Source organism: Thunnus albacares, chromosome 23, assembly GCF_914725855.1.
Source record: "Thunnus albacares chromosome 23, fThuAlb1.1, whole genome shotgun sequence".
Classification (NCBI taxonomy): Eukaryota; Metazoa; Chordata; class Actinopteri; order Scombriformes; family Scombridae; genus Thunnus; species Thunnus albacares.
The window spans coordinates 18,896,861-18,924,431 of NC_058128.1; the positions used below are offsets into that span (position 1 = coordinate 18,896,861).

At 39.1% G+C, this 27,571-nt stretch overlaps 1 protein-coding gene across 2 annotated transcripts in view; it reads right to left on the reverse strand.

Moving 5' to 3' along the window:
- Window positions 1-667: 667 nt before the first annotated feature.
- Window positions 668-27,571, reverse strand: part of rerg (RAS-like, estrogen-regulated, growth inhibitor) — a 50,341-nt gene continuing 23,437 nt past the window's right edge. For both annotated transcript variants that reach the window (XM_044343919.1, XM_044343918.1), the window contains exons 3-5: window positions 12,749-12,805; window positions 4,703-4,776; window positions 668-2,213 (exon numbers count right to left, since the gene is read on the reverse strand). In XM_044343919.1, the coding sequence (XP_044199854.1) occupies window positions 1,803-2,213; window positions 4,703-4,776; window positions 12,749-12,805 (542 nt within the window). In that variant the 3' untranslated portion in view covers window positions 668-1,802. The remainder of the gene's footprint in view (window positions 2,214-4,702; window positions 4,777-12,748; window positions 12,806-27,571) is intronic.

The following is a 27,571-nucleotide window of genomic DNA, read 5'->3' on the forward strand; positions in this document are numbered from 1 at the left end:
CGAGGAGGAGCACTGTGGCTCTTTTCCATGGTTATTATGGGATTTTCGCCTCTAGTAATTATCTGCCAGATAGTATGGGCCACTCCTCTCTGCTTCACCCAAACTAAAGAAAGCAGTTTATGTTTTTGTGTCCTTTCCCCGAGTCAGCAATCTATTTGAAGTACCAGGGTGTATTTAGTTGGAGGTTTCCTTTTTTTAATACAGTGCGTTGTCAGAAGTGGGTAACCCTAGTTGAAGATGTAGTTTCCTTGGCTACTAAATGGGGAAGTAAGAAAAAGTTTGATTCAACATGTTTTAATTTCAGGCAATAGAAATGAAAAACTAAAAGGTGGCCAGAAGATAGTTGACTGCTGAAATAGTGAGCTGCAGGAGTACTCACCATTGAATCCATGCACTATTGTTGGTGACTGTAACATAATAGGGGAACTTTCCTGTATATGTATCAACTAAAGAAAACGGAATCATATGCAACGCTGCAAATACATTTCAGGAGTTGAATATGAAGTGGATGTTAAACAGCCACTGATCTTCCCATCTGGAGACTGTCACTATGTAAATGTGACATTTGATGGTCTGGCTGAAGGTGTCCAACTTTGCTAAGTGCTTTTGTTGATTTGATTTACAGTGATGTCGACCAAACATATACGCTCACCAAGAGAGAAACTGGTGGGATATATCAGTTTAATTACAAGTGCACAGCTGATTGTTTCGCTCAAAAGACAGGTCACATACATGAAGAAAAAACTGATATTACATTTCAGCAATTACAATGTCTTCCACTGTAGATGCTTTTGGGGTCTGTACATACCTAAGACACACCAGTGCTTAAGGGAATATACTATATTATACATACTATAGTTTACAGTTGACAGTATTAAAATTACAGCCAGGAATAACATCCCTGGAATGTGACATGTTAGGATGGACGGCAACTGCTTCCCTTCGTAGGTTTAGAGAAAACAGCCAGAAGGTTCTCCCATGAGCCTTGACATGGTGGACTTCCTGAACCTGTGCTTTGAATCTTGAGGAAAAGATCTTGAGCAAACATATCCTGGACAAACACAGGGAGTTACAGTCCACTGCAGCACATTTAATGTCAACATAACATAGCGGCCTTCATCACGAGGTTGGATCAACACTTTGAAGAACAGGCACTGACAGCTTCAGGGACTTCTCTAGGGTTGACATACTGCGGGAGAAGGACAGTGGATCTACTTTTATCTCATAGTGGTTCTCATGGTGATTCTCTTATTTTTCATTGACCACTGCTGAAAGAACAGTAACACATGTGGGCCAAAGAACATCACAATATCCCCCTACAGACAAGATACAGAGAGGAAACTACGGATCTTCGTCAATAAATGCTTATATTCTGTGCATGCTAAATGAGACAGCTTGCATGCATCATTTTCAGACTGCCCACTGGCTTATTTAATGACTTTAATAAAGTTTGATGAAAGGCTAAAAGAAAAAAACCTGACTGTATTACTGATTCAACATGAAAGACCTCATATCTTCTCAGTCTCTGTCCGGGATTATTTTGAACCTAATGAGCTCAAATGATTGGCTGAGAGGTCATCCGCTGAAGTGACAACTTCATTAACCTCTTCCAGAGGGAATATATTGCACTTGGGACCTTTTTAATGGAAAATGATCTGCAAAAAAGTAAATAATACATTCCACATCAAATCAGTCACATTTCGTCCCTTTCGGAGCCAATAATTGTTGGAAACATTTACATGAGAAACAGTTACACTTTTTATTTTTGTTCTTGTGTCATCAGACAGTAGCGTAGCTCTTTCCTAGCTACTGATCTTGGTCAGCATCTTGTTGATGGCCTGTTTGACATGTGTGGTGGAGCTGCGGCGTCGAGCTTTGCCCTGCATGGCTTTACGGCGCCTCACCTCACGGCAGAGCTCATGGAAGGCCTCGGCCACAGCCCCTCCCTCATCAGCACATGCTGAACACTCATAGAAGGCGCAAGCCATTTCAGCTGCAAGCCGCTCGCCCTCCTCTGTGCCAACCTGCCGGACATGGTCCAGATCGGACTTGTTGCCTACAAGGACCAGAGGGACATTCTTTGGCTTCTTTACTTCCTCTAAGAGACTCCGGAGTGGTGCCACCTCCTCAAAGCTTCCGCGATCAGTGATGTCATACACAATGATGAATCCGTCACCCCAACGCATATGACCCTCCTTCTGCGGGATGTCCTCCTGAGAAGAAGACAAAACATATGGTGATGAAACCACTAAGTCCAATTGTAACTCAAAGTTGAAGATTCCTAAAGGAATAGTTCATTATTTTAGGAAATCTGCTTATTCACTTTCCTGCCCAGAGTTAAATGAGTGATTGACACCACTCTCATAATTGTCTATTAAATAATAAACTACAGATAGCAGCTATTTAGCATAGCTTAACTTAGCATAAAGACTGGAAGCAGAGGAAAACTAGACTGACTCTGTCCAAAGATTTTTTTAAAATCAGCGCTTGTAAAGCTCATTAATTAACATGTTAAATGTTTCTTGAATTAGACCAAAAACTACATTGTAAAAACCACAAGTTTGTTGTTTTGCAGGGAGTAAAACATTTCTTGGCTGGATGTAGTGACTTCCTGGAATTACAAAGTTCTTTTTTTACAGATTACAAAAACAAGATATAACATTTAGTTATACAATTAGTGAGCTTTAGAGGTGCTGGTTGGCAGATTTTTTACCCTCGGACATAGCAAGACCAGCTGTTTCCCCTTGTTTCCAGTTTTTGTGTTAAACTAACCAACTGCTGACTGTAGCTTCATATTTACCGTACAAGTATGAAAGTGGTTTCAGTCTTCCAATGTTACTTTTTGGCAAGAAGGCAAATGATCCAAAATATCAAACTTTTTTTTAAATTTATTTTTTGACTCAAACCTTTTCAAACCAGATCATCTAAAAAAAATAATCCAACTGTTAAACTATAAACAAGGATTTTTCTTAGCTCTTTAATAGGTGACAGTTTGTTTTTTTGTGCATTTTTTGCATTTGAACATCAAAAATGTGTTTAGTCTTGGCTTATGTTCCCATATTTAACACATTACTTCATGGAGCAGCAGCACTTGAGTTCAACTGTTGCCTCAGAAAAGAAAACTTTTTCTCTCTGCTCTCTCCCACACCTGCTTAAGTCAGAAATGTAATTCTGCAGCCATCTGAGGAATATGAACAGTCAGGCATGTGCTCCTAATTTGATCATGTTGAAGCAGAAACAGCCGTCCAGTTGTAACAGCACTTAACTGGTCGTGTGGCAGCCTTTAAATCGTAACCTGACTGGAGGGAGGCATACAGATTCTGATCTCATAGTTATTGGTAGAGGAAGCTTCAAGAACATACTGCATTCCTCTGGAGGACAGATGAGGGAGTCTGACGGTTTGTATACCTGACCGACTTTTGAACCAGGAATTTATGAGCCATCATCAAGACACCACCTCCACAAATCATGAAAGAGTTAGCACAGTGCGTTTATGCAATCAGCGTTGTTTCCATCAATAGTAAGGAGAGGTCTAGGATACAGTGTAGCCATGTCTGGAAACATTAAAAACACATCGTAATGCCAGCTGAAAATAGACTACAATGTAATGAGAGAGAGATGACTTGGCTGAAGTGTCACAGGGGAAATCAGCCGCCAGCAGAACACCTACGCAGCACTGCAGCATATTTATCAGCCAGAGAACTTATACAAGCTCTCCCTCATGCCGAGGACCCTGCAATACTTTTGCCAGACTACAGGAAATGACCATCTTTAATTCGGTCTCATGCCCTTTCCTACACATTTTACAAACAAGTGTCCCAGAGTCAACATCTCAGAGAAAGTCAACAAGAGCAAGATGATACCTAAGCATTCTGAAGACACTGCATTAGAAAATAGTGAAACAGCTTTTTTATAAGAAGAATAAGAAGAATAAGAGTTTAAATCTCAATCTTCAATAATACTGAATGATTTAATGTAATTTAGTCTCATGTGTGTTCATTTCTAATTTTTTATTTTTCATCTCACCATCCCAGTGGTGTAAGAAAAATGACTGGGGGATCATGCAATACTTTATTAGTAAGATAAAAACAGACACAGATTTTTTTTTTGTTTTTTTTTTGAATGATGCACAAAGACAGAGAAGAGTTGGATATTTAAATACAAAACATTTAGGTTAGCCAGTTAATAAGTTCACCACATGATTTGATCAGATGAATAAATTTACCACTCTGTCAAAAATATTTTTTAAAATTCAGTAACTTCAGTAAATGCTGCTGGGAATTTGAGAGAACACGAAGATTTCTGTAATGCATTACGTTTGGTAATTTTCTTGCATATTTTGTGATATCACTAATGTCACTAATTACTTAAAGGGGAATACTGCCGATTTTACACGCTCAGTTTATTTGTCATGGTCAGTACTACTCAGCATATGAACACAGTTGTATACAGCCTTCTGTGGCTCTGGAGGAGCTTTTAAAGTCTCATCAAACAACCTTGATGAGTTCATCAGAGTTATCTCAGCTTGAGCTAAGACACTACATTTTTTAACACAAGTCTGTGTTACAATCTGGGGGGTATGGAGTTTAAAAGATGTTATTGTTTACCAGTCAGGGAGGGTTTAATAAAAGGTGCTATTAAGTTGCTATTGAGAATCTTTGACAGACAGATGAGTAGGAGAACATAGGGATAATTATCTCACCTGCCCTGCAGTGTCCAAAATCTCCATGGTGACTGCCTCATCGTCAATATTGGCTTGATGGCGATATGTGGATTCTATGAGACACAAAAGGCAACAAAACAGAGTTCATTTTAAAAAATTATGTTTAAAATGATTCATCATTTAAATATAGTGAGACATGACTCATAGCAGGGCAGTGAAATTCATTACAATGCATTTTTTTTATTTTAGTAAATTAGATGTCAGTATGAAGGCAGATGTTGTGGAAATGTGTGGACAATAGTCATCATTATTGAGTTGGTGAATTTAATTCCGCCCACTATCCTTGAGTGATTCAGAGCATTGGTTTGTACAGGAAGTAGGTGTCAGAGAAGTACAGAAGAGCATTTTCTAACAAACAAAACAGATAGCTGACTGTAGCTTGGCAAGAGTTTTGCTTTGAGTTTTGAGTCTGGAATTACTTGTTGTATAAATAATTTAACAGTTTTATTAGGGACATTTTACATAATCTATAATCCATAGTTTGACCTTAAATAAATAGGTACATTTTCCTCGAATACAATAACTTTAGCAAAACCTACTGGACTTTCACTTGTAATTTAGTATTTTTCAGATATACATATGCTTGACACTTACATAGGTTGTGAGAGATCTGAAAACTTCCCATCACCAATTATCAAAATGTACATGGAATGCTCTTTCCATGGAGCCATAAAAATACTTCTTTTTTAATTTATTCAGTCTTTCCCTCCTTTTGCACCTGGATCACATTTTGGTGTTAAGATTTATCTTTGCACTTTCAATATTGCTAGAATTGCTAAATGCTTGTCACATCTGCACAATGCTGCTGATGCTGCTCATGAGACCTGCATGAATGATGCATAGGCTTTCAGTGCAAGATTGACAGGCCTGAGAGCAAGCCACAGAAATGAAAAAATACCAAAATATTTAGCCTCTTAAATGTGATGATTTAATGCTTTTCTTTGTCAGACATGACAAAAAACTGAATATCTTTGTTTTTGGACTGTTGGACAGACAAAACAAGACATTTAAAGACATCAACTTGGAGTCATTTGACTGTTTTCTGACATTTTACTGACCAAGTCATTAATTGATTAATTGAGAAGATAATTGGCAAATTAACTGATAATGAAAATAATCATTAGTTGCAGCCCTACATGTCACTGTTTGTTGTTGATTGAGTCATGTGTATCCTTTGAAGTTCTGAATGTTCATATGTAACTGATGTCATATTTACATTGTTTTGTTCAACTATCAATACATTTGTGGCAGTTTTAAGCCAAAACCTCTGCTTTCCGTGTCTAATATATAAAATAACCATATTTTAGTTTGAGTAAATAATCCAACCGTTATATATATATATATAACCGTTAAAAGATAACGTAAAAAAATTGGTACTGGGTAACCTGGCTAAAATTTTGCCCAATTTAGTTGTTCAAAGTTAGGCAGAGTACCCCTGTCTGCAGCCAGACTGAATACACTTGGTCATTTCAGAAACCTATGAGTGGTGAAGACACCACTGATGTCCATGTTTTTATAGTCACTTGTTTAAGCATTTTCATGCCCAAAGCTCTCCTACAGATCAAAACAAGGACATACTCTGGCTTCTGCCTGGTTCAGACAGACACTATCTTTTGAGAAGAACATCATGTTTCCATTTCCCTTGGTTTCTTTTTAATGAAATTGTTATCTTGTACTTTGGAGCAAAATGCTTCAGTTTTCCAGCAGCTTGATGGACCTTTCTGTTTGCTCCTTCAATGACCTGAAATGACCTGAGCTTCACCTCTTGCTGATTTGAAAAGCAGGATAAGAGCTTCTTATTCCTGGCACAGGAACACAGGTGTGAACTATGACCGTGACCTCTCATTGCACCTCGGACAGCACAGGAGTTATCTGCCTAAATTGCCCCCTTGTAAAAAGCCCATCTGTGTAAACACCTCGTAGAGAGCTCTGAAGCCTTTGAAACCCTCCATATAAAGAGAGATTCTGCTGGACTTTGCAATTGCTTTCAGCTCATGACTCATGTTCTGCCTGCTCTGCTGACATTTCCTGATGCATGCTTCTTTTGTGAAGGGATCATATCAGAAAGCTTTGTTCTGTTCATAAGTATAGTAAGTCAAGAAATCAATATTACAAAAAAAATCACAAGACTTTACCCAAATGCACCTTGGGAGTCTTATCTTGTGTTTTTATGTTCACAGGCTTGTACCTTTGATTTTTGAAGAACTAAACAATGTATAACCCAGAATTTCATGCAGCCATGGAGGCGCTCCAACTGCTTGTCACCTAACATTGTCTATGTAGGAAATTAGTGGGACTTTAACTGCTGGAACCATAGATGTATTAAGGAGAACTGGATACTGTGTTCAAAGATGGTGCCCATTCATTCTTATGAAAGCTGCTTAGTGGCGCATGAAGCCAAAAAAGGCAGCTGTTCTTCCACCATGTTTCTGCGGGCTTCCTCACACTTCAGCATTTCCCGGCCCATGGAGCATGTGTGCTAGAGTCCTTCTCTCGCTCAGTCTGACTTCTCCTTGTTCACTTGAATGGGGATAAAATAATTAAATCATGCAGCTCTTTTAGACTTTCCAAATGTTATCAGACCAAATGGATCAAATTCTGATAATAAAATAAGTCATTTCGTGGGGGTTGTGACACTCAGAAAAATGTATCACCATTTTACAACCACTCCTTTTGCAATGATTGTATGTGGAGAAAAATGCTTTTTGGGTCAGTGTACATCACGTGTCAGACCCAGATGTTGTATTAAACAGTTTGGCTGGATTCTGAAGTGATGTAATCCTCACCCTTGTGGTGGCCATTTTGGAGGCCATTAGCTCTATGAACAGCTATCCATCTCAAGAAAACCTAAACCGACAATAACAATTTTTTGGCCACGTGGAGACAGCAGATCAAGCTATATACACAACATTATCACCTTTTAAACTGATACAGCAAACTTGTTAGCAGCCTATTTACGCAGCCAGGGCCTGAAGTAACATTAGCATTCCTTTGGAGGCATGTCTCTAATGAGAGTCCAATATTCACTCTCCTTTCAGCTCTTCTCTTGGTCTTCATTTACTCTGAAGAGAAACATCTGGCTCTTTACCAATTCAGTGCTCCACTATGTTCATTAGCTAGTTGCTAACTTTGTCTGTCTGCCATTTGGTGCTGAGCAAGCAGCAACCTCCAGGGCTGGAAAATGAAGCCAATGCAGAAGTGCCAAAAACTGCAGCTCCTTGAATGGCCACTTGAGGCTGGCTCCAAAAGCAAATCAGTCCCCATAGACCGCCACATTAAAATGCCCGACTTTACATAAGAAATACATGTTTACAGCCTGGTACAAAAAACGTTTTGGTCTCTATAGCTATAGCTATAGCTAATTTCCCCTTTCATGACAACTGTACGGGGAGTGAATTATTTTATAATTCACCCGTTTAAATGTTATTAAGCCGTAAAGTTATGCATAATTAAGGACGTGGCTGCTTTGAGCGGCAGGTGGCTTGTTTCTGCAACTAGGCTTCATTCAGCCTGCCTCAGCTCCACCTCTTTGCCCATTTTGGATTAGCCAGGAGTTAAGTGGAGTCAGGCACTGCCAAGATGGCGACGGTCAGAGACCAATCTTCAGAAACCAATGGGTGACGTCATGGTGGCTTCATCCATATTTTTTACAGCCTATGGTGCTGAGCAGCTGATGTTTTGTCAGTTTTTAGAGCTTTTTCTCTGGAAACAGCTGCCTGCTCTATGGAGAGCAGTGAAAGTGAATCAAACAATAAATCTAGGTGATAATTCTTTGTGGTCTTGTGTATCAACTTATTAAGTAGCTAGGAGCTAGCCTCTAGTAAGGAGACCATTCCTGTCTTGTTGCTGACTCATACAGCAACCTGTTAACTGCCAGGCACCCTTAGTTAAATGTAACACATACACTGTGAGAATGAAATTTAATTTTGATTTCTCCTTCTAAGTTTGTACTAAATACATGGAAGCCACATCAATCATGCCAATGTTAGCATAAATTTATTAGCTAAATGAAAATGCTGCATAACAGTTTATTCATGTTGACTGAGCCAACTTTTCCCAAGCAACAATAATACAGTATTTTGAAGTACAGGCATAGGGCAGCACATTATAAATAAAACTACTATAAACCTTTATTTTATTTTATTTTATTTGAAAAATCCTTAAATTTAATGGTCCAAATCGAACTCTCTAGTATTAACTCAGAGAAAATGGTAAACCTTTTTCCTCTCATGACTAAATTGCTAGACTGGAGATGTGGTACAGTGCAAGCTGTAGTCACAAATAGTTAAGTGATATGTTCACAAACTTAAATCCACAAACAATGATACTAAGGACCTGTCAAAAAGATGTTCTGATTCTCAGTGAAATGAGAGTTTAAAATAGCAGATCTGGAGCCTGCTGTTGCTCCAGTCCCTGCACGTCTACCCCGCTGTGTCCCAGGTGCGTTCACCTCTCCAGGGGAATAAACTGCATCCTGTGACGTAAATGAATGTCACAGAGAGCCAGAGGCGGAAGTAGTGTGGAGATTTATAGCTGTTTGGCTGGAGGCACGAGCAGCATCTCTGACGAGGAGAACCAGAGTCTCACATAGTGACCCGTGGGACAGCCTATTTCAGGAGCCATCACTCTATTGGTTGCAAACACCATCCAAACTGTCCATGTACACCCCTCTGTGTATTTGTTGTTAAATGCACTAACAGGGGTCAGGGCTGGGTTGATTTAACAAGCTACACCATTGTATCTAAAGATCTTGGCGAGAGACAAAAGCAGTAATTTTCCTGGCAGCAAGCAATTAATCCCTCATAACTCAAACCCCTCACTGCCTGAAGGCTGTTTTGGCAGAGGGCCGAAAGAGAAAGTGTCACGTTTGACTCCAAGTGTCAAAACTGGAAACAGAAGCCAGTTTGTGAATAGTTCACTAATGCTCCCTACTCTAAACCCCTCCAACATTCTGAAAAAAATGTTTCCTTTTACACTTTCTTTACAGTAAATTTACTTCCAAAGTATTCATACCAGAAATTCCCCCTGCATTATGCGATACACTGTTAATCACAGTTGCTATTGTGATGCCAAACCACAGTAGTAGTAGCTCAGAGTTAATTCTGTGAGCCAAAGGAGATTAGATCCTTTGTCTGGCTGGTGTGCAGGGACATAAATAACTATTGCAATATTACAGCCATCTGCATTCTGCACAGCTCCCATTTCCTATATAGTTACAGGGAATGAGATCCAACTGGTCATCTGGTGTTGTCTGGGGAATTTGTGCATATTTGCAGTGTCTGCTAACACCAGCCCAAAACATAGACATACAAAGACAGCAGATTATTTAGTAGAAATGACAAGCCTGTTATCCGCATTTCATGTCTTTATTGCATCATTTATGAGGAGGATTTTCAAAGTTAGCATAAAGCAGCCATTAGTCATGCTGCACTTTAGTGTTTCCACAATGTCTTCAGCTTTTGCCAGTGCCAAGGTTGTTACGAACACACACTCTCCAGATAGACCAGACATGCACAACATCAGATGGTGTCTATTCCACCTGTCAAGTAGTAGGACTCCAACAATGTGTGCATTCCAGTTTCTTTTTCATTCAACTTTTATCTGATGATGCTCTCATCCAGACTGATCTGGTTCAAGGACACTGCAGCAGTTTGCCTTCAATTTCTCAGCTTCTGCTTCTGCTTCCTCATGCTTTTTTCCCCCCAAAATTGTGTACTCGATTGAAAACTGTATAAATGTTTTCCAGGTGGCAGAGAGGCATCTATGTTTTTAGTTTGTTTTTTTCTGATAAGGAGCTCAGCAGTCTAGGGGGACCCTGTATAAGACCCAACTGCTGAGGCAGACCCAGGACATGCCAGAGCAAGGAATGGCGCTAACTGCAGCAGTTGACTTCATACATTCGTACCGCCTCTCTTTTTGAAGGTGTGCTAATCAGCTACATCAGCTGGCATGAGTCTTATGTTGGAATGAAATTCTACATAAACAAAACTCTCCATAGCACATGATTGTCTAGCCCTGCGCTTAAAGGACTTCATCTCCCAGCAGGCCTGAGAACGCCAGGTGTTCCTTATTGTAGAAAAGAAGATCTGAACTTGTTTGTGACCCTAATCCAGATAAATAGGTAGATAATGAATGGAGATAAATGGAGAGTTGTGCATTAGACACTGGAAGGCATATGGAGATGCTGTAATGATGTAATTGAAGTACCGACCTCGTTCTGGCAGTAATCCTGCGTTTCTAAGACCAGCACTCGGCACGCACACCCCCTACCTGTGTGATGTGCCCATAATAGGGTTTTAATAACGTGTCGACCACTTCATGGGTAATTTCAGTCGAGCAGTCTGATTGGTCACAGACACCCTCCAACAGTGCTGTTATTCCCATTATGCACCTCAAGCTGTGCTTTCTTGGTTGTGACGCCAACCCTTGTGGTAACCAAGGAAGCAGTTATCGTTCTTTTCTTGCTTTTTTCTTCTTTTTTTGTGCTGAGCCATTCACACTTCTTGGAGTTGTATAAAGCTGTTAAACACAGTAACAATACACCTCATAGCAAAAAAGGCGTCTAGGATATTACTGTTGTTCTGTATTTAAAGGGCAGTAAACAAAATAACTGAGAAGAAACAGTATGTTCTGTTCTAAAAATCATTCAATACCTCTAAATAAACGTGTTCTTGTTTTATCGCCCTAGAATCTAAAATATCCCAGCAACTTTGCGGCCGTATTGTGATGTGACACAAAGGGTATAATGGCTACAAGATTGCAATCATCATGTCGTTACATGAAGAGGTGATTGATTTTTACAAAAGGGAATATACACCCGAATGCATCTGTTTATGCTGGTAATAGGACTCTGCTGAGATGCTGCACCTGAAAACAGATGTGCTATTGTAGAGAGCACTGTGCGAGCGATCCAGACAGGCAGAGAAGCTGACATGTGAAGCCAGGAAATGAAAAGCACCTCACAGAGATGCGGCTCCTTTGTGCCTCATAATTACAGTGTTCGTGATTTTGCTCAAACTGCATCAGTTCATAAAAATAAATCTACTTTATGCACTGATGAGTGCAGAAAAAAAACCTCCTCTGCATTTAACATTGTTGCATCACTTTAAATTGTGCTTTTGAAATAACCAAAACTACATCATCTAATGAAATGCATAATTCATTACTTAATTTCTTAATAAAATTACTTTTGAGATTCCTTTTATTAGACCTTTTTTGATGCAATATTTACTGTACCTATTTTCCACACCTGCGTTCTTTCTTATTTATTTGCTGTCATTTTTTAAAAAATCTTGATACTGTGCCTTGTTTTTACATCTTTTATTATAGCCATTTTTTAAAAACTCTTGGAATGGGTATTTGTCTCTAAATCCTTAAAGGAAATATGCTTACTGACTTTCTTACCAAGTTACTGTAGATAAGAAACCTGATGTCTATAAACTAAATATGAACCTGCAGCCAGGAGAGGGAAACGGCTGGTCTGCCTCTGTTTGAAAGTTTTTAAAAAATCACCAACACCTCTAAAGCTCACTTATTAACTTGTTATATCTCATTTGTTTAAGTGTGAACATTTTGATTTGTGGTTTTATGGGTAGTTGTGTGCCCAGTTGTGTGGAACAATATAATCTACGTTGGCCCGGAGAAGAAACAGTTACAGCACAAACTGACATTTTTACACTTCGTTTTTTAAAAGGATTAAACAAACCAGATATAACATGTTAATTAGAGAGTGCAGAAGTGCCAGTAGGAAATTGGCCATGCAAGATGTGAATTATTCCTTTAACTGTGACTGGTATAGCAAAATAAAATAAAAAAATAAAAAAATTAACACATAAGTGGTAAGAGAAGGAAGTTTGGCACTAGAAGCCGTAGTGGTTTCGGCAGCAGTAGTGGTAAATACAGTTGTACTGGTAGTACTGTAGTTGTCATAGGATAGCAGCAGTAGTAATGGTGGTACCAGTGTAAGAGTAGTAATAACAGTCATAGTAGCAATAGAAACATGTGTTTTGCATAGAGATTTCTTACCAAGTGTTGGGTCGTATTCCCAGATGAAGCGTCTAGTCAGAAATCTCACCACCAAAGCTGCAGAGAGCAACAGAGAGGAATGTGTTCAGGGTATGAAAACAGAAAATTTATTATTCTTCATATTGTGTCTCAAGTGTGTATTTCCCTGCATGAAAAATAAAGTCGAAGTGCTTGACCATTGGTTCATAATAGTGCTGATTGTATCAGGCTCTAGTCCTAACATGTCTACTTAAATAGTTTATCAGCTGTGAGTAACCCACCAAGAGGCCAAAAGACACAAAAGTTAATACACTTCTCATCTAAATGCTAATAGCTATTTGAACAGCCTTCAGGATGAAACATGAGCTCTCCAAGTTCATCACCAGCTTCTTCTCTTCATGGGATAGTTAGCCTGCCCTTAACAGCACCAGCCTTCATCACAAATTAAAAAAACAACAACATCCCCATCAGGCCAGTGACTCACTCTCTTAATGGTTTACCATCAACAAGTAATCTGCTGCACGGAAATGTTGATCTCCTTCATCCAGACAGAATTAGGAGGCCATTACCTGTGTCTCACACAGAGCCACAAACCAAACCAGTGTGTGTACTGCCTGTCGGAGCAGTAGTCCCTGTAAACACTCATTTGAAATGTAGACTCCTGGACTGTGATGAAAGGGCTTTTGAAGGGATTCTGAAAGCTGAATAAAATCATTCTCCAATCAATATTTGACAATAACACTCCCTCTGTACCTTCTCCATGCCTGCTTATTAAAAAATGATCAGCCCCCGGTACTTCACAACTGAGCCCTTAATGTAATCCAATTAAAACAATAAGCGTCATACTCCCCCGCTTCACCCTCCAGGAAGTCCCTGCAGGAGGTGTGTGCCTGTGTTCTGCCTCTTCTGCAAGGAATTTGTGGCCATTTATCTGAACGCTTCAGTGTTTCTTTCAGTTAATAGATAGACATGATGCCACCGAGGCACCACTGAGAATCTCAGTCCTCTGGGTGAATGTATTCTCAAGTAGGAATAGAAAACACCCGAATATCTAAGGCTGCCTAATGTACATAAGCAAAACACATGCAGCTATTTCTTCATTTGTTAAATAATAAATGAATAAATAAAAAATACATATAAAGTAAATGTTAAAGAAATTGGCATTTTGGGAAATAGCTTGTTGCTTTCTTGCTATGAGACAGTTAAAAAGATTGATACCACTCTCATGTCTGTTTGTTTACTATGGAGCTACGTAGAGCTAGGAGGGGTTAGCTTAGCTTAGCATAAAGACTGGAAGCAGGGGGAAACAGCTAGCATGGCTCTGACCAAAGTTCAAAACTACGCCTACCAGCACATATAAAGCTCACTACTTAATATGTTGAATTTGTTTGTCTGTTATGCTTAGATAAGATCACAATTTCAGTTTGAATCATATATCTCACTTTAACTTCCCAAAAGGCAAATGGGACATAGTGCCATCTGCGAACACAACAACACTGTAGAAAAAAGTCCTTCCAGATCTTTACAGGAACCCTTTTTTTTGCTTTTTAAAAATTATTTGCTAACACCCAACCGATAAGCAAGTGTTCAGACTTTCATTCTGCTTCTCTGCAGGAGCCGTCATGTGCCTGAGTGACTTCCAATGGTCCTGAGTGGTCCACTTGAGTCTAGACGGGTATCTGTGTCTGCATGTCAACGTATTGTGCTGCTGCTTGTACAAGGGAGGCAATGGGGGAACAGCTTTGCTTTTGAACTGGAAAAAACATCCATCTTGGCCAGGCTTGTTTTCTGCTCATAATTAGCCGCGACAAGGAAGGGTTAAAAAAAAAAAAAAAGCTATTATGTCAACCAGAGTGTCTCTGCCACGTTTCATTATGCTCCTAAAGCACTCAAGTCCAGCCTTTGAGCTCAGGGCAGTGTTTGATGAAGACTGAAAGTCTGGTGCTCAAATGTTTCAATTAGTTATTTTGCAGACATGGAGTAGCTGTACGAGGCTGGATACGAGTCCTGTTTTGCTATTCAAAGCATTTCTTTAACTTCACAATGTTACATCAGTTTGTTCATTAGCATGAGCCTGGTGAACAGATTCAATGCGGCATGGAGGGACAGGCAGGTCTTTTGAAGCTCTTTTCATGTTACATTTACAGGTAGGGTACAAAATAGCTTTTGTTTTTCTTTGAAGTGGCCTGCTATAACCCTGTTTTGTTGGTCCTGTTCCTCCATAATGTACAGTCCCTTTCTTTTTAACACACTTAATGTGTTTTCAAGCAAAGGAAGAGTGTGTCATGCAACTTTCAATTATTCCCTGGAAGCACTGACAGCAGAACAGCAGCAGATAATTTGTCATGCTGTCGAGCTGGCAGACTGACATGCATGTTTCTTCTCCAAAGGCATTTACTTCTCTTGTTTAGCCCTGGATTTCCCACTGAGGGTATTTCGGAGTGTGTCTGCTACAGTGGCCTGGATTCCAGGTAGACAGAACAACCAATGGGGTGTGAAGTCCTTTTCCTCATTAGAGGTAACTATATCTCCTGCTTTTCACTGCCACTGGAAGAAATGTACACATGGAAGAGAGGAGCCTTTGTTAATGTGCGTCAATATGGACATTGTGGCCCAGATTCACTAAAGGTTTGCAGAGGGAATAATGTGCAGTGTATCACCGAACTGACCAGATCACAAAGGCAGGTGATTCACTAACTGTGTGCAATGAGAGAAAAGCTGATAATAGTACTGGTTTAAAAAATGAAGCGTCTTTGCACCTGTCATGGCCATGGGTATGACCGCTTTGTAAAAACATCCTAACTCACCACATTTGCTGATACTTTTGCAACTGCCCTGAATTAATGCAGCAGCAGCAGCATATCAACTCCTTTGAAATGTTGCATCAAGGCAAACAGGTTTTCCATTCTGTGAATTTAAGATCAGATTAGAGTGCTCCAGTAATAGACAGGCTTTGGAGTTCAAGGGAACCAAAACTGGAAAGTTTCAGATGAGGAAAAAAACACTGAGGTAGTGTACAGTGGGTTTATTAGCTTTTTTTTCTGAAAACATCTGGCATGGCCAAAACTACATAGAAGTGTGTAAAAAACAAGTACAAACTGTTTAAAAATGACCAAAATAAATACCTCATTGTACCAGAGGCAATATGACGCAGCAGTGCAACCTGGTGTTTTTTTTACATTGCATATTAAAATAAATCAATCAAATCAATGTGCATCCATGATCCTGTTTATTAAACTGACTGCATTATCACTTGACAAAACTCAATATGCATGCAGTGACCGAGACAGAGTTGGTGTATCAGGTAGACGTGTCGTGTCCATGCCTGGTCTATTTCAGCTGTTACAGTCTGACAGACTCTTAAAGGTCTTGAATGATCCCAGATTTGGATATGGCTTGACATTCCTGCATGTTTGTTGATAGAGTTTACTGTTTAGGTAGCTGAGGAGACTTTGACAAGCATGCTGCACTGACAGGCCTACTGGCACTAGCACCATGCACACAAGATACATTTCACCACCTGAAAACTGACAGAAAATATATTTTTTACACACTCTCATTTTGTCATCATACCCATTGGAGGAAGGATGTCACAGTCTCAAGCTGCAAGATGATTTACCACAACTTGATGCTTCCCACCAAATACTGCAGCTCAAGTCTGAGAGGAAAAACTGCTCTGATTTTATCAAATTCTCCTGCTCAGACTTCACAGGGCCGATTGAAAGAAGGGCGCTGAGTTTTCAGATTTACATCAAACACATCAGCGACGGGAGGTGTTTGCCAAAAGCTGCTTTTATCCAAAGTGACCTAATCATATTAGCAGCAGAATGTTGGACTAATTGCAAACAAAGCAAGAGCAATTAGCGGCGTCCGTGGCCCTGGTCTGAGCTGCTGCTGTGTTACTTATTGAACAGACTCTATTGATTTACACACAGCCGTCAAACGGACACCTGTGGCTCTTTGGTTCCCTTTGGCCGCAAAAACACCTCTTTACTGACTGACATAGAGCTCTCCCAGCACAGTGCAGCTGCAGTCAAGTTCTGTACCTATTGTGTCCATGTCACATCAGCTCATGTCATACAGGCCAACTGTGCCCATAAGAGTAGAGGAGAAATGGTTAGACTGGGTCTGACTGGAAATTCAGGCAGCAGAAGCAAAAAGGTTTTGAATGCTACATATGGTCAAAATTGAGTTTTCAGTCATATTTTTGATATCTGGTTTACTATATAAATGATTATGCCATGTAATTGCTATGAAAACATCCTTTTAAATTTGCTTTAACTCCAAAACTGAACTACCAGGCTGGTCTTATGAGGAACAACATCAAATTCTGTTATAGCTATGTATTTCTATATGGATATGATTGGAATGATAGTTAAATAATCTTGAACTTGTATTAACTACACTGTGGTTTAGTCATCTGCACTCTGTCACAGAGAAACACCAAACAGAACATCTAAAGCAAAGGAGCTATATCGTGAAAAAAACTAGCTGGTGAGATAGCCACGGTTAAAGCTAAATGTACTTATTAATTGTGCTCTAGCAGTTATCTGTAATTATATAACCCATCATTTATGAACTGACACCCTGGTGATTCAGTAGTTATTCTGCATTACTAAATGAGGCAGAAGCTAAATCCAGTGGTGACGAAGAAAAAATCTCCTGCTAAAGCTAATTAGCTTACCAGAGTGTCAGTAGCTGTCAACTTTTAACTCTAGAGGAATTCATGTGATTTGGTATGGTTAAGTTAGAATCAAATCATACTTTTATAGATAATAAATCAAAAATATATTCAGTTTATTGATGTCAATATCAATACTAATAGTAGTTGGACACCTAGCAAAACAAAGATACATCTAATTACTATAACATATAAACATTTTTTGGTAGATATTGCATTTTCCCCCCACATACATGAAGTTTATCCAAGGGCAGAGTGTGCAGTTTTTGCTTTTTTTAGGTGTGCAGCTTTTATGGCAATAAGCAAGCCATAAAAAGCCCTAAAAAGGCCTAAAATTAGAGTTAAATGAAGGCATTGCAACCTTGATCTATGTCACGCAGTTTGCCAGCCAGCCTGAAAACGTTACACCTCACTGCTTGTGTATTAACTGCTCTCTGACTTTGTAGGGCAGTGCTGATGGAAAGCACACTGTGTTTATTTCTGCACACATACATTTGATGCTTGACCAATATTTATACTGTACATGGACTGAATGTTCTGAGTGAGTTCATGAAGACCTTCATGTTTATTTCTATTCAGCTCTGGAGAGCTCAGAACAATTAAGAATGCAAGACCTGTAAATAATCAATCAGTGATAAGGTCTTTAGCAAAACGTAATAATATAAAAAATAATCAAGAAGAATGCAATTTAATAGTACACAGAATTCAATCTAATTTGGACTGATTATGGCTCTCAGCTGTGCTGACTAATGTCATCAGACCTGATGTAAATTTGCTTCTCTGCTGGCAGGAAACTGTTTTTCTCGTGTTTTTTTACGTGAATAGAAGAGAGGTGAATCATCAACCAGACGAGCTGTTTCTGGGGTTTTATTGCATTTCTGTCAGAAGAAATGCAGACGATCGCTGTTCTGCTGTTGTATTGGCAGACAAGGAGCTACAGTTTACACACAATGTGGCCCGAAAGGCTTGTAAAAGACATCAGAATAAGATGTTTAGAGGAATCCTCTATGATTAAATCCATGCAGTGAATATGTCCTGGAGCTTATTCTGTACACTGCAAAATTGTGCACCGTAAAAAGTCATTTAGCTTCCAAATTTAATGTTGTTAATACAACTGTTCCATTAAGTCGTTTCATATTTTGAGCCTATTTACCAGCTTAAATAACTGAAATGATTTTTTTTTGTTGTTGTAGGCTTAATCTTTAACCAATATCCTCACCACTTATTACTAGAGATGTTGAGAACAAACAGGCTTACAGATTGCACCACTTTGTGCTGTGGTAATGGATTTATGATTTCCAGCAAATCCTCTCAGCAGTTAGAAGAAAACGGAGAAAATTAGGACAATATTTTAGTCCTGCCAGCTTTACGGCTTTGCAGAGCCAGTTTTGTCGAAGCTCAAGCATTAATCTTGAACATCTATAGAGCATTTACACAAGGTGCTACTGGACCACATCACTTGTTTTTGTACGTGCTAGAGTGCAGCAATTTACAAGGAATGATTAATGTGTTTGCTGCCTCCAGAGTTCACATTTATTCAGTGACATTATTAATCTGTTGGAGCTCTCACATTCAGTACATTCTAATTTTTCATGATTTTATTTTCACATTTTCCCTTTGTATATAAATGATATCCAAGCTCAGTCAGCATAGAATTGAATGTAAATGTTAGTAATGTACTTTTGCTTCTGTGAAAGTGTACTCTGCATTATGTTGTGTGCACACATACACACACACACAGAGAGAGAGAGAGAGAGAGAGAGAGAGAGAGAGAGAGAGAGAGAGAGAGTAATGACGATGCTGATGCTCGAAACAGGCAGATAAATCAGCTACAAAAGCACCCAAACCACTTCCTGAACAGGAGGTCAGGCCACTGTTCCTAATCTCAGAGTTTTCCCAGAGTTCCTCTCACCACCCACCTCTCCCTGGGGCATGTCTGCCTCCCCAACCACTACTACACCAAGCATCTTAGGAACTCCTGTATAGACTTAAACCCTATTTCTCACTATAAGGAAATATATGTATGTCTATGGAACAGGGAGTGCTGGGAGTCCCTATGGTATCAGGGGAAATATTCAATCTGCCTCCACTGCCAAATATAAATGAGATCGAGTTAGACATCTCATCATCGTGTCCCTTTCCAGATCAGATTACAGCTTGCCAATTAGGCTCCATTCATTTTTATTCAAGGATTAACAAATGCCCTATAAGAAGGGATGTGGGAAGTCTAAAGTAAGCAGAGTAAGAATAACACACAAGGCAACAGTAAACATACCAATTCCCACAAGTGATGGCGTCACTGTCTGGGACAATTAGGAACAAATATTTTACCTTTTGTGAGCTGATGTTCAGAGATTGAGATCAACACTTGTGCTGAATAGTGAGGCGCAGCAGACGAAGCACAAAGTTCTTACAAAAACAAACTTTTTAGCACCATTTTAGGCTAAGAAAAATAGTAGAATGAGCAATGAAAAGAACATTTTGGTAGCAATGCATTTTGACTGAAGTGACGGTTTGTTAAAGCTCTCTCCAAAACAGCTATTTTCCAATCATAACTAAGCTACCATAGTCATGGCAGACCATGGTCAAGCTTTGGATGTCTCTGCATGCATTTTTAAAAAGCAATGTATCAAAGAGTGTTTATCCACTCAAACAATGTGAGCTGCAATCATTAGGATGCCCAGCTAACTAGTTTTCTACCTACAGTTGTGACAGAGTGTTATTTCCAAGGCAGTGGAGGATATCACTAACTAGTCTACATTAGCAGTTAGTTTGTGGGGCTACAGGTTACATTAATTAAAGCCAACTAGTTCACAATATACACTGTAGTATTTCCTCACTGTGTGGAAGCCGGTCCTGGATGCTACCAGAGTTTAGGTCCAACCTGGGGCCAGATGCATAAAACTCTGTGTTAGATTCATAACTAAAACTATGCACAAAGCCAGAAATATGCTACACATTCTTTTCAGATTTATAAGGCTGGGCGTACACATGGTTCTGTTTTATAAATCTCAATCACTGAGGAACTGGGTGCACGTGCACAAGGTGTATTTCCACTCCCACAATTAGCCATAAATGGATGAAGATACACCCTGAACCAGCTGTTTTCATATCAGTTCGCCACCTGCTCCACCAGTTTGTACACCTCTCAGTGAAACAAATAGGAAAGAAGAAGTGCTGTTTCACAGATTGTGTTGCACTAGTGAGGTTAACCAACACCCAGAACAGTTGTTATTATGTGTGTCCATTACACAAAGCTGTGCAGCTCTTTATAGCGTCCATATCATTAATGCATCACATGGATCTTTAACCATCATAAGCAGTGGTATCTCAGAAATGTAATCAATAATTAGTATGTAGCTCTTATATCTCTAAACTGCCTTTACAAGGTGTGTCACAACTAAGGATAAAATAAAAAGAATATTAACAGCTGTGTAAATTAAAAGATTGATTAAATTAATCACACAAAAGTAATTAATCTGTCTGAAATCCATTTTCCTCAAACATTAATTAATGTCAGTGGTAAATCTACTACTGTTATCCTTGTAAACTGCTGTACATCTATGTTTGAGAATGGAAAGCTCAGCAGGCTTAGCAGCAGTAACTAAGGGGGCTTAAAGAACAGCCAGCCATCAGCTTTCTGCTTTACTTTCTTTTGTTGTGAGTCATTGCCCTCCATGCTGCTTAGCTACACCCCGAGATATGATTATCATTTTGTGTATTTAAGAAACGCAACTCCATGAAGCTTTTTGACATCCACGCTGATCAGAGGATAACAGATGTGCGTAACATGTGTCCTTGGGGAACAATATCTATTCCCAAAATACACAACCAAGAAATCTCATTTTCTCTCTTGTGCTCCTGATCAGATTACAGCTGACCAATTAACAGCACAGGACTTATCACTTTTCGTCTTCTGTCAACTCATTAATGACCAAGGTTTGCAAATTCCTGGTTATTATACACCATTTAAATTAATGAGATGTGGGGCATAATAAGCGCAACTGCTCTTCTGAGAATAATAGGCCAGCTTTCCATTTTCTGCCATGGTTAATTAGTCACTGGCTATGGGATAATTAATAATTAGGCCTATTTTTTGTAAACAATTACATTACATATTTCCAGTGAGCAACCCTTGAGCTGTGAGGGTTTTGTATGGATGTATAATCCCCCAATTACCAGTTTCCATCAAATATTCCATCCCAGTATAAATAGACCAAATAAATGACCACTTGAGCTGAAGCATGATGTCGACATATATTAGAAAAGCAAATAGCTTTCTAAAACTTCAAAGAGTCATACAACACTATGCGTTGCCCTGGAGAAAACCAGCAGTGAAAATTAATACATCCCTCAGTGTGAGCAGTCTCCAGTCTGGTGCTGGCAGACAGCCTACCATTTAAATTTGCTGTGCAGTAAACACCCTTCCTGCGTCACATGATGGCATTTTGGCAGCTAGATTGGTTTTGCTGCCTCAAGCCAAGCCCTCATAATAAATCAAACTGCAATTAAACCATCAGACTTCGCAGTGTTTTAGTCTCTTGAGCTATTAAATTGTTTGCTCTATAAAAATCTAAAACTCTAATGAGGGATTTGCTGCAATCATGAGCATCATTATTTGATTCGCTAGTAATGTTGGTGAGACAGAAAGATCATCTTTGCATTTTGTTGACACATTGGTAGACAATTAAAAGAGCCCTATTACAGGAATTCAGATTGCCTTCTACATGAAGTATGATAAAATATGTGACAATAAATATTTTAATATTAACAATAGACAAAATTAATGTGAATGTGTAATGTGAAAAGTGTCACTCGCATTGATGTACCCACAGAAAATGATCACCCGACTCCCCTTATTTAAGCATCTTTCATCTCATTGATTTGGTATTATAGCCCAAAACTTTGCTGTTTTGGTTTACACTCACCACATTTTCTTCCCGTAGCAGGCAGCTGTTTTCAGCAAAAAAGATAAACCCATTGTACACAACCATCCCAGCACCAAATGACATAGTTAGCAACTAGCTAGTGAACATAGTGGAGCATTTAGCAGATAAGGAGCCAGATATTTCCCTCATGAATTGTTGGAGACCAAAATAGAGCTAAATGGAGAGTGAATGTTGGACCTACATTTGTCAAGGGGCCAAAAACCCACCTCCAAATGAGTGTTAATGTTGTATCTGTTTGCTAACACATTATCTGCCTGTCATGACAACTGTAACCAGCAAGTTTAGTCAACTATAGTGCTAGCAAATGTTAAAGTTGTTCTTCACTCAAAGATGAGTTTTTTTGTTCTTGTTACTTCACTTGGATGTTTGAGCTTCCCTGTGAAGAATGATGTATGTGCAGAGTTTGACACTAGATGACTGTTTTCATGTTCATCTAATGAAGAAGGAAAGTTTCTCTGTGCTCACTGAAAATCTGATTTTCAGGAGCGGGCTTACAAGCATAATTTGTAACATCACAACTAGTTTGGAAGCCAATCCTGGTCCAATATTCAATTTACACAAGTGTGATTGTGTTAATTTTTAATCAGCCTGTGACCCTGCCCTTTGTTTAGGAGATTGTTGGTCATTTGAATCCCTCAGGTTCTCCAGATGAAACTGTCCCTCCCCGACTTTTTAAGGAGGCTTTCCAGACTGTTGGACCATCTTTTCTCACAGTTATTAATAGCAGTCTGTCCTCTGGAGTGGTTCGTGTTCATTTTAAACATGCCGTTGTGCAACCTTTGTTAAAAAAACCTGGGCTGGATCCTACTGTTTTGGCAAATTTCAGGCCTATCTCTAAATTGCCTTTCCTTTCTAAAATCTTAGAAAAGGTTGTCTATTCTCAGCTCATGGACTTTTTAAATGAACAAAATATTCTATAGATTTTCCAATCCCGTTTTAAAACATTGCAAAGCACTGAATCAGCACTTTTAAGAGTTTTTAATGACATCTTTTTAGCTACTGACTCTGGTCACTGTGTTGTCCTTGTACTTTTAGATTTGACTGCAGCTTTTGATACAGTGGACCATGATATCCTGATTGCTCGTTTGGAGCAGTGGGTGGGCATCAGCGGCACAGCACTTGAATGGTCCAGGTCCTACCTGTCACATCGAACCTTCTGTGTTAGCCTTGATGACTCTGTGTCCTCCACTGCTCCCCTCTCATGTGGGGTACCACAGGGCTCTGTGCTTGGCCCTCTTTTATTTTCCCTCTCTCGACTCCCACTTGGTTCAATTCTCAGAAAACATGGCATTTCTTTTCATTGCTATGCGGATGACAGTCAGATCTATGTCCCCCTAAAAAAGTCAGACTCCTACAGTGTTAAGCCATTGCATGAGTGTTTACATGACATTAAAACCTGGATGTCTCTAAACTTCCTAAATTTTAATGAAAAAAACACAGAAGTCATGGTCTTTGGTGGCACTTCTATGACCCCCTGGTTGATCTGGGTTCTTTGGCACACTATCACAAGCCAACTGTGTACAATTTGGGGGTAAAAGTGGACACAGACCATAAATTTGACAGCCAGATTAAAGCTGTGGTGAAGTCAAGCTTTTTCCAGTTGAGGCAGCTGGTAAAAATTAAACCAGTCGTTCAGAGACAGCACTTTGAGACAGTAATCCACGCCTTTGTGAGCACTCGGCTGGATTACTGCAATGCACTTTATATGGGGGTTAGTGCGTCCACCATTGCTCGTCTTCAACTAGTGCAAAATGCTGCTGTACGTCTTTTAACTGGCACAAGCAAGTATGAGCACATTTCACCTATTTTAGCTTCACTCCACTGGCTGCCCATCCATTTTAGGATTCATTTTAAAATTATTTTATTTGCTTTTAAAGCCTTGAATGGCCTAGCCCCACCTTACCTCTCTGAGCTGCTGCACCCCTACACTCCCAGTTTCTCTCAGGTCAGCTGACCAGCTGCTCCTGACAGTGCCTAAAGCTAGGCTGAAGCTCAGAGGTGAACGAGCATTTACTGTTGCAGCTCCAAAACTGTGGAATGGATTGCTGCTGCACATTAGACAGGCCTCCTCACTGTCTCATTTTAAATCTCTTCTTAAAACCCACCTCTTCTCTCTGGCTTTTGACACCATGTAGTGTGTTGCACCTTGTGTGAGCAGTGCACTTTATTTATTTTATTTTATTTATTTTATTTGTTTTTATCCTATTTTATGTGATTTTATCTTATTTGATTTTATTTGTTTTTATCTTATTTGATTTGATTTTATCTTATTTTATTTTGTTTGTTTTTATCTTATTTTATTACTTTTATCCTTTTCTGTCCTTCATCGTTTTATTGTGTTCTGTTGTGCTATTTATTGTTTTTTTTTTCTTTTTTTCTTTTTATCTTCCTGTGCAGCACTTTGGAAACCTTGTGTTTGTTAAAATCGTGCTATATAAATAAAGTGGATTGGATTGGATTGAATGAGGGAGAAAAAGTAGATGCCATTTTAAGGAGTATTTTATATGTCTTAACACATGTCTTCAATTCTCTGAGAGTCTGTTGTGTCTTTACAAAAAGCAGCAGCACTCTGGACCATATAAATGTTTGAACAGACAGAGTAGACTGTGTCTTTGCTATAGACCGTATATAAAGATGGATGACGTGTCTCCACTTCCTGCCACTATGCAAAAACAAAGCAAAAATATCTTGTTTCCAGGAGTTGCCATCTTGCTTGTGTGACCAGAGCCATCCCGCCACCTGATGGAGATTTAAGAGCGGCTGTCATAGCTGTCAATCATGATGTCACACACTCATTTTATATTGTGAAATAACTAATTAAAAACAAACTTATCAGAAGAATGAGTACTTGAACATACCTCAGTGTGATAAGAATTACCTAAAGTGACAGAAAGAAACTTTGGGAAAAATGTATTTGACGTGTACTTTGATTTTTTAGTTTGACTCATGTATCATCCGCTAACATGGAGTGGGCGGGACATATAACCTGTACTGCAACCAGCTACCAGGGGGTGATCAAGATGTTTTGGCTTCCCTTTTGGGAAGCTGTCATGCCATCTATCTTTATATACAATGTCAATGTGTGGTAAGTCTTTCTCTAAATAAATGAAGGAGCTAATAGCATCATGTAATTTTCGGACAGGCCTTTTTTTCCTTTCTTTTTTGTTGGTGAAGGTTATAATATGTCAGTATTGTCTTTAAAGCTTGTTATGGTCGGACCAAAAATTCAGTTAATGCAGGTTTAATGAACACAATGTAAGAATTTGGTTTTGTTTGATATGGCTTTTCTAAAAAAAAGAAAAAAAAAAAGGCTCATTCTTTTTCAGTTTCAACACAAGGAACTACATCATATCTGTCCTTGATGCTGACTGGCACCCTCACAAAAGAAATTACTCTAATTTTTTCAAACAAATTAACTTCCAATATTTGAGGTTCCACTTCTTTGAATTAACTGACCAATGATAGTCCAGTATGAGAGGTCTTACATTCATTCATTAACTGCCCTGTGGTCCACTGAGAGTTTAACTAAACTAATGAAATTATTTCTGTCTTCAGAACAGCGCCTCTGGGAAATGACTATGTGACTATAGGGCAGACAAAATAATTTAACACCTCATGGAAAAAGACTTAATTCACACTTAATTTAACTAGTGTTACAAATGCTGCGACAAAGGTTGGATTCTAATTAGATCTGTCAGCTGTAAAAGGAGTTTGGCCAATAGCACTTTGACATGTGAGTTTTCAAACCAATATGAAACAGCTAGCAGAGCCTCAAAGAGACCATTTGCTAATTGATTAAGTCACTTCAAAGTTTTTTGTCCACCCTCTGTGTCACATCAGTCTGCCTTATATAATGCTTCAACTTTACAATACACCTTTGGTTGAATACACTTTGCCTTCGCACTATGAAGATGGATGTCTCTTTGTTTGAATACAACAAGTCCCTGTACGTGTCAAGTTCACTTTGAATGACAGTAAAGGTCAGACGAACTTCTCTTCACTCCACTTTGGACGAGCTCCATGAACACACAATGGCAAAGAGGGAGGCGGTTATTCCCCTCGGGGCCCTGCGGCTGAGTAAAATGGGACACCAGAGAGGCTTTGATTTCATGTCTCTGAAGATGCAAAGGACAGAAGCTCACATATGGGGGTTGAGGATGGGAAGGGAATTCATCCCTTTAATTTAATCTCTAACAATAGCACCGCAGCCCTATTCATCAAGAGCCATGTGTAAGGCAGATGAGGGCTGAGATGTTGTGGAAGCCACGCCTTAGAGTGTGATTACTAGTAGTATAGTATTACTGTGATTACACACATAAAGGTGAAGGAGCAGCTGAGAGAAAAGTACCCATTTTCACCACCTGGGTATTACAGCTTTAAATACAATGGCCTTGTCCATACTGCAGCTGATGTTAACAGTGTAGAGCTTTAAATGAAGCTTTCACGTGATTTCATCATTGTAAATCTTGAATGTTTTGTTGTAACCATAGCAACTAAACATCCTACTGTTCAGCCTTCCTACAATAACTAGTGGTCACAGTTAGGTTTAATCAAAAGGTCAAACTTTTTTTTCAGAAAATGTTGTAAAGTTGTGTAACAATCCAAACATTTTTAACCCAATGTCACAATGGAACAAACCTGAAAAACCAAGCCAAGGCTGAAAGTAAGTCTAGTTGAGGGCTGATAACGGTACAAAATCTTACTTTGTATCACTTTATCATCAAAAAAATAAAGAAATGTCATTGCCTGTGATTAATCTGAGGCAATAATCCTCCAAACTAAACAGAAAATAGGTAGTACATCATTGCTTCCCAAAACCTCACATATTTTAGTTGTAACACAAGTTGTAACTGCCTTCCAAACCTCATAGAACCATTTTAGAAATGATTAATATGATTGTTTTCTGGTCTGACACTGCTATGCTTAAAGTTCAGTAAATTGTGGGGACAAAATGAATTGGATAAGATAAAGGAAAGTTCAGTCTTTGGGTTAAAAAAAGGTCAAGAAAAGCTTTTGGTAATGGTTTAAAGAAACTAATGTTGACTGTTAGTAGGAAACAGGTAACTAACAGCGGCCTTTTGAGCCACCCCAAGATCTTCCCTAAAGCTGGGTTTATACTCGACACTAGGAGTTAATGGTGTAGGACTTGATCTACAGTTCAGCATTTGATTTTGTTTGGTGACAACAACACCACAACACCACAGCTAGATGCAT